The sequence below is a fragment of the Daucus carota genome, chromosome 7 (assembly GCF_001625215.2).
Source record: "Daucus carota subsp. sativus chromosome 7, DH1 v3.0, whole genome shotgun sequence".
Taxonomy (NCBI): Eukaryota; Viridiplantae; Streptophyta; class Magnoliopsida; order Apiales; family Apiaceae; genus Daucus; species Daucus carota.
In genome coordinates this window covers 26,994,741-27,006,216 of record NC_030387.2, presented here as the reverse complement: position 1 = coordinate 27,006,216, position 11,476 = coordinate 26,994,741, and the positions used below count along the sequence as shown (strand labels likewise).

The 11,476-nt window shown below is 35.6% G+C and overlaps 1 protein-coding gene across 1 annotated transcript; it reads right to left on the bottom strand.

Moving 5' to 3' along the window:
• Nucleotides 1-1,683: 1,683 nt before the first annotated feature.
• Nucleotides 1,684-11,402, bottom strand: LOC108194819 (eukaryotic translation initiation factor 4G). Its single transcript, XM_017361755.2, has 11 exons — nt 11,257-11,402; nt 10,636-10,787; nt 10,334-10,480; nt 10,192-10,244; nt 10,023-10,079; nt 7,052-7,697; nt 6,897-6,967; nt 4,275-6,745; nt 3,708-3,902; nt 3,304-3,615; nt 1,684-1,855 (listed from the first exon to the last, which is right to left on the bottom strand). Exons 1-11 carry the CDS (start codon nt 11,400-11,402, stop codon nt 1,684-1,686), a joined length of 4,422 nt encoding a protein of 1,473 aa, XP_017217244.2.
• Nucleotides 11,403-11,476: the final 74 nt, after the last annotated feature.

Below are 11,476 nucleotides of genomic sequence, written 5' to 3'. Positions count from 1 at the left end.
ACATTTACGATCACTTAAGAGAATCTTTGTAAATCAAATGTTTTATTAAATTTATACTAAAGTATTTAGTAGAATCTTGGTACGACAAATATTTTACTATTTAAATTTATACTAAAGTACTTAGGAGAATCTTGATAAAACAAATCTTTTAAAGCAAATATTTTAAAAGAATCTTGCATGACACAAATATATACTATTAAAAATAATAAAATATCTTAGAGAATCTCGTACATATATTCCAAAAAGATTTTGTATGGTCATGTTAATGATTAGATATTTAAGATTCGATTAAGTGTTTTAATATCAAATTACTAAATTAAATATTAAGCATTTATAATACTAAATGCTTTCTCTTTAATGTTTTAATTAATTATTTATTATTGAATAAAAAATAAAAATTTGACATTTTAACATCATTAGTAAAATGATAATAGAATCTTAATATTTTAACATCATTAGTAAAATGGTTAATAAAATCTTAATATTTTAACATCATTAGTAAAATGATGTTAAACCTCTTAACATCATTAGTAAAATGCTTAATAGAATCTTAATATTAATCTTTCACTTATTACAAAAATAAAAAATTATAATACATCATGTTTTTTTGAAAAATAGTTAAAAAATAATTAAAGCATTAAACAAAAATTATTTAATATCCTACTAAATGTTCGTAAAATCTATTAAACTTTTTTACAAATAATAGTATTAAAATATTCTCATTAAACATTCTTAATAACATCTTACAAAATATACACGTTCTTTAATTAACATAAATAATAAGATATACAATTAATTGATTTTCTTCTCTATATTATTCATATCTTAATTAATCAGTGTGTATTCAGTTTGAATTTTAAATTTCAAATTTCAAAAGACTCAACTTGATAAATAGAAAAGATTTAATGATATTATTTAGCATTTATTTATATTTATGATTTTTGGATGGAGGAGGTTTCTCAAAGTGTTCCTTTAGATATTATTATAATTTTTGTATTGGGATTCTTTTATATTAATTGGTTTGAGATTGTTCAAAAAAATTATTAAAAGAGTCACAAGAATATCATAAGGTAAATAATTTATACATGAAAAAATCTCAAATTTTAAAAGAATCTTGCATGGCACAAATTTTGTTATTAAAAATAATAAAATATTTTAGAGAATCTCGTATATATATTCTAAAAGAATATTGTATGGTCTTAATTTAATATTAAAATTAAGATTCTACTAAAATTTTATTATCAAGTTTTCTCTGAATAAAAGATTCTACTAGAAGTTTTCGAATAAGTATAACTAGAACACCTAGAAACTAATTGAAGAACAACTTCCACAAGAACCTAGTATTCTAAGCAAACATAACTAGAACACAAACTAGAACACCCAGAAACTAACTGAAGAACAACTTCCACAAGAACCTAATATTCTAAGCAAACATAACTAGAACACAAACTAGAACACCCAAAAATTAACTCAAGATCAACTTCCACCTTACTAAAGAACATAGTATTCTAAGAAGATCATGTAGAATCCTCAAAACTTTCCATCTCCAAGAGATCATGATCAACATCCATCAAGTCTTTACTCGCGTCGTAGAAACTGGAAATCGAAGAATCAAAAAGTAGGACCTCCGAGGAAAACAAAAGCTATTCAGAACGTAGGTTAGCATCCTCCGAAATGTTTGGATCATGGAGATTCTTTGATGTTGAAAAGTAGAACTTTTTCGAATCCATTTTCCACAGCCCACTGCCTTTGTGCAACTGAAAGATTGTCCACGATTCCCTTTAAGAAGATAGGTTTTACTCGAACCAACAAACGGATGATGTTGTCATGGAGATTCTTCTCCGCCATTGAACGCCTGAAAAAGATTGAATGGTTCTGGAGGTTATACGAACGTGATAACAAATAAATCTTATAAAAAAAAATTTAAAATCCATGAGAATGAGACATAGTATAGACCTTGAATCGATGAAGCATGGTGTTTCAACGTGGCTGTTTTTTCCTTACAATGAGAGAGATTCTTCTCAAAGGAAAATATATGTAATGATTTTAGATTATTTTGTGCTTTGATTGAATTGTGGCAGATGCCAAAAATAAAAGATTTTTAATTAATTAGCAACAGATTCTTGACGATTTTGCCCCTGTGTGTTAGATTAGGATATATATTTGATTGATTCAATTTAGCAAATAGTTAAATATGACAAAAATAATCGACGGTATCTAGGAGGGTTCCTCGGTTTTCTTGATAGCGTGGTTTTCTCTGGAACCTCACTCTATCTTTCTATCTATCTATCTATCTATCTATCTATCTATATATATATATATATATATATATATATATATATATATATATATATATATATATATATATATATATATATTTATATTATATATTATATTTAAAAATATAAATTATATTTATTATAGAATATATAATTAGATATTTAGATATGAAATTGTAATACACTGCCTTGCCCGGTGACTTTAGCTCGACTACGTTGGCCCTCTTTTGATCTATTCTAATTTAGACAATATGAATGATAAATTGTTAATTCATGTTATTGTAATCCTGCTGCATATTCTAATTTGCTTCTGTGTATTGTGAATTCCAAAATGTATCTGAAATATTGGACTGTTATGTTCTTTTGGTACTGATGTAGTCATGGACTTTGTCTTTTTTATGCTCTAGTAGATACAAATTGCATATCAACAGGGAACTGCAAACTACATGATCAGGAACCTGCAGGTGTGCTTATGTTTTAATTAGGTCTCAGCAGCTTTCGGAAGTTACTCACCCTAGTTTAGGTCTCAGCAGCTTTCGGAAGTTACTCACCCGTAGCTAGGCTGGTGTTGATACAACCATATAATCTCTTGATCTTCACTATTTGAAAACCGAACCGCACCCATGGTATTTGATTTGGATTTGGTTTTGAATTTTAGAAACCGCACCTACGTGGTTCCGGTTGCGGTTTTGGGTGCAAACCGCACCACGCACATCCCTAATATAATATAGATGGTATATTACTAACTGCTTTTAAAGAGTCCAGATCTATTTTGTAGTATGTTAAACAAAGGAGATTACAAAAATTCAGATTAAAACATGAGCATTCTTATAAGAACAATTTCTGTGCAACTTATTGCCATAATGCCATTGCCAATAGCTTTGTATTCCCCTAATGTATTGAAAAAGTTGGATATAGAAAATTTGAAGGAATATTAAGAAAGACCCTAAAAGTTGACACAAAATTGTTCTATGCAGACAAAATGAGCAGTCACCCTCTATATATCTAAATAAATTTATCTAACCTCAACGACTTTTTAAAGTTTGGAGGCCGAAAGTTTTCTAGCTGCAGATTGGAGGAGGAGCGAATTTCATCCAGGACAGGATCACCTTTTTCTGTTTGTATGATCTCCAGGACGCTTCCAATGACTTCAGCTGCAAGGCCTATTTCTACTAGTCGTCCCTGTTCCTCCCCACCCTCATATATTAGCCTCCCAATTTCTGTTATTGAAATCACATTTTCTAAAATGACTTTGGCAAAGATACCGCCAAGAAAGTCTGCTGCTTTCGGGGCATCAGTTACAGCATCCTCTAAACTAGCTAGAACTGATTCAAACCTGTCAGATGAAGCACTACAAGGTTAAAGGTCACTGAAATTGGCTAGAGATTGACGATATATACTCATAATAGATGTCATCAACTGGCATACCCTTTAACAAGTTCAGCTTGACTGAACATGGCATTATGAGGTTTTGCAAGATTCACGAGAAGCTTTGCCAGTAAATCCCTTTCCATGTCTTTCCTCTCGAAGGAATCAGTTACCCAGATAGATATCATTGAAGGATAAAAGCTGGGAGCATTCAAATCTTTGACACACAGAGCAAGTTCCTTCTCATCTTTGGCACTAAGAAATAAGATATATAAATCAATAATCAATATATTTGATTATTAGAGAGAAAAAACAACAATATACAGGAAAACAGTTATTGCATCTATGCAAACTAACCAGAACAAGTAAATATTTCTAGCTTTCTATTACATGCATGGATGACAGTATAAAATGTACATTAGTCAACATAACTAAACAAACAAAGATCATTATTATCATTCTGCCGCTTTGCCTAAGAATAGCGCCAGAGGCACAGAGTTAGGCTACTATTTAGAAAACTTACCTTACAATCTATTCACAAGTTTTAAGATACAAGAAATACATATAAGCTTGTTGGAGAGGAACAGAAAGCAAAAACAAAATAAAATGTAACAAGCCTTATTTTACCTGTAAAATTCTTTGATGGCTTCCATTGACATCTTTTGCAGTTGTTCTTCTGGCCACACCTTTTCACAAGAAACACTTTCAATGGAATGTGATTCTTTGCTTTTGGTTGGAGGTGTAACTGGGCGAGATGTAACGACAGTGTTAGTGTAATTTTGTACTTCCCTGCGTCCATGATTCATATTTATATCGAATGAATTTATCTGGTCATTAGCGGGCGGGCTGAGAAACTTTTCTGAAGAAATTTTCGGTACATATTCTTCTCTTGAAGCATTAGCTGGATGATTTGGTACAGACCCATGACTGTTCGGAACGGTAGAAATTTTTCTGGTGTCGGAAACGTTTGATATTGATGGTTGCCCTCTACTCGACATTCCCCTTGCAAGGCCACCTTGGGGGCCAAGGGTAATAGAGTCATCACCAAGAGGCCTCTGGGGCAATGGAACTGATAACCTGTTTTCGAAAGGGTGTTTCTCATTCGGCCGAACATCTTGAGCACCATATCCACGTGGTTGTTGGGGTAACCCACGAAAACCACCCATTTGTGTCTTGGGAGAAGGTGATATATTCGATCCTCTTGGAGCAAAGTCTATGGGTTGCTGGCGTCTATAAGACGATCCGGTGCCTGGTCCACGAGTCAGCCTATTAGATTGAGCTTGCCGTTCATTGGCAGCATCTCTATGCACTTCCTCGATCTTTTTTGGCCCTTCAACTTTCCTCCTCTGCTGCCATTTATTCTTCCGCAAGTCAATTGAGTCCTTCAGCATGAACCTCACCCTAGAAGAAAGTTTCATGTTATTAGACAGCTTGGCCATCATGTCGAAATATGCATCCATGTGGACCTTGGCTTTAGGATGGTCAATCATCTCTCCAATTGTGCTCATTAGTTTGCACAATGCTTCTACATCTTCCTCATCAGGATTTTGATACTGACCCAACAGTTTTTTAATGCATTCATGCATGATTCTCTCTGTCAACATCTTTTTCTTGTATAATTCCCCAATTAGTCTGATGTTGCCCAACATTCGCCTTCGTGCCTGGATTCTCTTTTCTTCCCTTTCTTCGTCAGACTGCATAGTCTGACCTTCCTCTTCAGGCCTGTTAGCTTCTTCTTGTTCCCTCTCACCTCTCTCGAATTCCTCCTGGCACTTGTTAAGAAGTAGCCTTTTAAAAGTAATTTTCTCATTGTCTTCACTAAAATCAGGCAACTCCCCAGAAAGATGATAGCAGAAGTTAGCATACATTTCACAAAATGTCGGTTCCATCAGAGCTTTATCAAATATTTGGGATATCACACCAGTTAAAGTACCAGCATTGTCAATATTAACTTGTTTGACTTGCTCGAATAGTCGATCAAAGTTTTGTGGAGTTAACTTATTTAGAATACCCTTTAACTGCCTTTGTTTAGCTTGTTCCTCGTCAGTTATCTTTCCTATTTCGTACTTCCTCTCAGCTCTATGCATGACCTGTAAAGGAGTCTGAGGAGAAGGCATTAGACCTTTCTGAAAATTAGCTGCCTTCTGCCATCTGTCGGAATCAGAGATAGTTCGCTGCAGACCTACCTGAGGACCCGTATATTGCATTTGCCCGGATAGGATTCCACCAGAATATTGAACTGGAAATTGTCCATGTTGGTTCTTTGTAATACCATAGTTCCCAGCCTTCCCAGGCCGAGAACCAACAAAATTAGCCCCCTGGTTTCCATATCCAGAATCCAACCGCAAATCTCGTCCAGGGCCTAGGGATCCTTGTCCCTTATTCCACCTATCATCACCCAAGCCACTTCCATGGCGATGCAACCGAGGTCCCCCCATTAGCCTTTCAACATTTCTTCCTGGACCCGGGAATGATTCATCACGAGCAACATTTCCGGAACACACTGTCAATACTTCTGCAATACCTGAAGTGATCTCGAACCCCTTGGGAAGATCTACACATCTTTCTGAAAATTTCATAAGAAAATCTCTAGAATACTTTTTGACCAATATGTTGGAGTCCTCATTATGCGATTTAATTTCGCCTACTTGCTTCCCGTTGTCTGAAGTTTCAAAAGAGTGTAGTACCTGCTTTTGAGTAAGAGAGTGACTTTTCTTGCTAGGCATCCTTTTATCATCTTCATTCTCATTTGATCTATTTACCATATCCTTTCTTGTACCTTCGGTAGTACCTTGGACAGCCGATGGGTGATGCTTTGCATGTAAACTAGAAGCAGAGGACGATGTGTTCATTGTCATGCTATCCACGGCAGATACTTCTACTGTCGGTCCACCTGGAACAGGCATCAATGTAGGTTTTGACTGCTGTGAAGACCTCTTATCTATATTTGTAGGATCCACTTGAGTATAAATTGAGCTAGCTTCCTTGCGTGGACTGGGAATTTTGGACGGTTTCTTCTCAGCAGAAGGTGAGTTGATTGGCTGTGAAGATTCAGCATTTTTCTCTGTATGTGATTTGGCTGCTGGTTTCGACATGACCTGTATTGAAGCTGAAGAAAGTGAGGAGATTACATTATGAATTTCACATGCATTCACAAATTTGATAACTTGGGAAGGTAGTGTGACAGGACGGCTTGTAGAGGGAAAAAAAAGCGTACGTTGAGGAAAAGAACTGTAGACTTTCAATTACCTGATCAGATAACCTTGAAACCTGTGAGTTTGGAGTAATTTGCGTACTAGTTAGAGGAGGAGAATTATGACCTGTAATATATATATAACTTTACCGTAAATAATAGTTATTGGTATGACCAGAAGGCCGGAAAGATTGAGAAGGTTGGGACTGACCTGATATATAAGGATGTGACCGCGGGTCCGAAGATCCAGCCTTTTGCTGGCCATTAGTCCTCTGAGCTAACATTAGCTCTTCATGGGTCTCTGGATGAGTAATCTTCACAGCTCTACGAGGACTACCCAAATTTCCTGGATGCTGTGTTAGAAATTGAGGTGCGATGTTCATTCCCATGCCACGTGGAGGCAAGTGGGTCCCCAATTGAGATGAAAAATTGATGTTCTGGTTCTGTGGCATGACTCCTTGAGGTTGCATCAGACGGGATTGCAAGTTTTGAGCATATACCTGCGGCTGTAATCGAGGACTTCCCATTTGCAAAGGTATTTGAATAGGCATCGGCACAGAACCAGTCATCATGCCATGATGATGCAGTTGTGAATTTGGACCACTAGATTGAATTGGTATGGGTACCTGGTGAAACGGCAATGGCCTCGGCAACCCAGGAACAGGATGATGAGAAGTCATCTGAGTTTGGGCTGATGGTGGACCAGCTGAGACTTGTGCATCTCTTCTAACTTCAGAGATAGAATGACCTTCGACATCATTAGATTGGTCAATAGGGCCATAATGCTTTTTAGGCATATGTTTCGGATTGGCTTGAATTGGTATTACAGGAGCCCCTCCTAAGGAATCATAGCAAGCCTGCAAAAAGAAATCATTTCAAAGATGTTGAAATGTTATCAAACTTGTAGTAATGTAATTCAATCATGTCATCTTCCTATTAGGGTCAAAACAGTTTTAAGCTAATCAACTTAACAGATTGTTCAGCTCAGTAATCAATTTAAGGATTTTCTATTGCATAACAGATTGCAATTTAAAATTAAAACTTGCAGTAATGAAGTTTCAGATGTATAATATATATAACTTGTGGTAGCACTTCTTAATTGAGTGGAACGAGCCTCGAGTAGCATTTTGCAGAAAAGTTAATATAGAAGAGGTTTTGCAGACAACTGTCCAAATTCGGGACAACAAAATGCTAAAATCTTACTCGCTTAACTTATATATAGAAGTGGTTTTATAAGATATGAAACCGATCACAAGTTTAAAATAAGAAGCTTCAAATTCCTAGGGTTTATGGTTGATGCTTAGGATTAATATTAGACATGATGTGAAATTTGAATAAAGTGATGAACAGGTGCACATGGACACACATGTAAATAATTTTAATCTCCATGGCTTTTGTCTCTTTTGTTTCATAAATTTACATTTAAAAAACAACTAGCTGAGAAAAGAAAAGTGACATATAGAATAGTCTGGCAAGAAAATTTTCTTGCATTGAATAATTGCTAAATTAAAATGAAGAAGGTTCAGGATTTGGAAAATAATGAGAGGCATGAAGTCAGAAGTAGGTGACGATATGTGTGAGGACAAAAGGGGACTCATAATACTTATTCTAATCTTAATTCAATTCAAGAATCCTAAAAAAAGGTTGATATTTATAGCTACAGCAACTACTGGTTATTACAAGCTATATTATTGGCTATCAAAACTTACAACTCAGGCAACACATAGGTCTATAGTGTAAATGAAATGTTGCTAAAATAACTAATTGTTCACATTTGTCTTGTATCAACTTTTGGATTTTAGTTCTATTGGTAAGGAAAGTAAACAAGTAGTCATACTTATCTTACTGAAGCTCAAGAGGGCAATTAACAATAATTTTCAAGTGAATACAGTAGTAATTAAGATATATTGCTTAATTATTGGCACTCATATATAGCATCAAACCACTAGCATATATAATCTGCAATAAATGTGAACCACAGTAGTAGTGACCGATATTAATGGCATTTCAGTTTCTTCAGCTGGGACGTCCTTGAGCACTATCTCATTACTGATTAGATTTCTACAAACATTCCTATTTAGATCGGTTCTGGTGTGCCATTATATTAAGAGTCCTTCATATCTTATTATTTGAGTGAATAGCAGGCTGCTTGCTTGTTATAGTTGTGATAAGTTGATTTCTATATGCTTTTTTTCTTTTGTTCAGCTATCCACTAAAAGATGCGCTCATTTCTCACAGCCGAAACGGAAGTTTCCCTCTTTTTCGAAGATCTGAATGCTCCTGGCCATTATCCGTCAACGATATGTATCTAAAAATTTACTTCAAGAGGATGCACATGGAAAGGGATCTACTAGCTGGCTAAGCTTCTTGTCAACCTTGCAAAATTGCGGGATGCCTTGTTATGTCAACCACAACTTGTTAAAGTGGACCAACAAAATTAATAATTTAAGTTCAAGGCAACAAATAATATCTGCTGTTGTTTTTGCCATGTGGTCTAGCTATTTGGAGTATGCTATAACTAATTCCCCTAAAGCAACGATCTAGCTATTTGGAGTATGCTATAACTGATTCCCCTAAAGCACCATAATTTCTTGGTGCTATCTTTGCAAAAGTCGTAATAGAAAATGTGCTTCCAATGGCAGCAATGGGGAGGTTGATTTATGAAGGTGGGGAGGAACAAGACGTCCAGCTTGCAGATAGCAGGTTTGCAGAAAAAGTTTTTGTAAGTGTCAATGTGCACAATTTGGAAGCAGGACCTAAGCAACATCTTCAAACCCTTATGTATACATGCACCTGTCAATGTGTACACAACCACTTCATATGATACACATTGGCAATGTTTCAGTTAAAAAGTATGAATACCAAATGTTATCACTCCCAAATCCCAAGCGTATGTACAAGTGTGGCCACACAAGGATATAGGTTGAGGAGAACAAGTCAATAAGAAAAGAAAACAGCTACTCTACATAAAGTCATAAAGACACGGGCTGAACAATATGTGATAACAAATTCCAAGTAGCATATAACTTTTTAGAGATCTATGAAGCTCAATTATGCTGATATATGACTAGTGTTCTAAGGAACTCCTCAAAGCGGAGTCCGCAGTGTTTTATCTAAAGTGCCAAATGGGTTAAAAATGTAAAAAAAATTGTTTATTTATAGAGATGGAACAATGTACAGACCTGTTCCTGCTTTTGCTCATCCAAAGTGGGAGGTGCAGAGCTAGTTCTAACAGGCATCTGCAAAAAAAAATTGTAACTGGAATGTAATATAAACCAAAGGATATCGGATGCCATGTAAATAATTTGTTACTACAAAATGCATGTTGTGCAGTATAAACTTTAAGCTTACCTGCATTAAACCAGGACTTATAGATCCAAATTGGAGAGGAAAAGCTCCTTCACCTATTTAAGAACCAGCATTGAATTAGATTATGATGAATCACACTCATACCCTTAATCGAATTTTCTTCAACCCCAAAAATATATGCAACCTTTCTCAGGAGTCGAGTGAGCAACAGGGCCAGAGTTAATAGCCGAATTATTTGTTACTGGAGCTTTTGGTACACCCTGGTTGCTGCTCTTCTGAGTCGATGTATCAGTCGGCTTGACACCAACAGGTGTATCAGACACGGGTACACCTGCAATAAGTTAATAATAACAGCCTCAACCATAGTGTATCAAATAGTATTTCCAACAATCGTGATTTTAAAACTGGTCATTACATTATTAATCAACTATGCATACAACCATTCAAATTGCAGTTAATACAGAAAATTAAATTGTTTATACATACCATGTGATTGCATTTGCGAATGTGCACCATTGCCCACACCAGCAGCTGAACCAGCACCATCGGCAGAAGCAGCATTACTACTATTCGAGCCGACACTCCCGCCACTAACTCTATATTGCCCTCCTTGCACATTATTGTTACTCTTCTTAAAGCTACCAAATTAGTCAAAAACACACGTCATTGCATAAGTTTAACAAGGGTCTTTCCGGTGTGTGCTCACTAACAAGTAACAACTACTCCTTCTGTCCCAATCAATTGTATACGTTTTTTTCCACTACTCGACACGCATTTTAATGCTCTTACAAAACATAGTTCCACAACTTATTTTTATAAAATTTTCCATTTTTGTATAAATATAGAAATGTTATATTTTTATACAGGAAAAGAATATCTTAAAAATAAGTTGCGGAACTATACTTTATTGAAGCTTTAAGGGAGTACTTTTTACTTAAGTGGAGAATTTTTAGTGGTTGAGATTTTTGTGCATGCTCATGGGTCATCATTATTAATTAGATTGGAGCCACTAAAAATCCACCACCTAACTAAAAAACTTCTAAGTGATTGTTAAAACTTAAATCATGACGGCAACAAATATCGAAAACACTTGAAACCCTAAAGTACCTTCTGTTCGAAGGTGGATGGGAATTCCCACCACCACCACCTCCTCCTCCTCCCTTACCACCGCCCGAATAACGAGGACCCAAACGGCCTGTTTTTCTATACTGCGGCGGCTCGTTCTTGTCAACCCTTGATTGATTGTAGGACATATATGATAATATCCAAACCCTAGATACATGCAAATTTCTCAAAAATCATAAATCCAACACACGGATCACAGCAA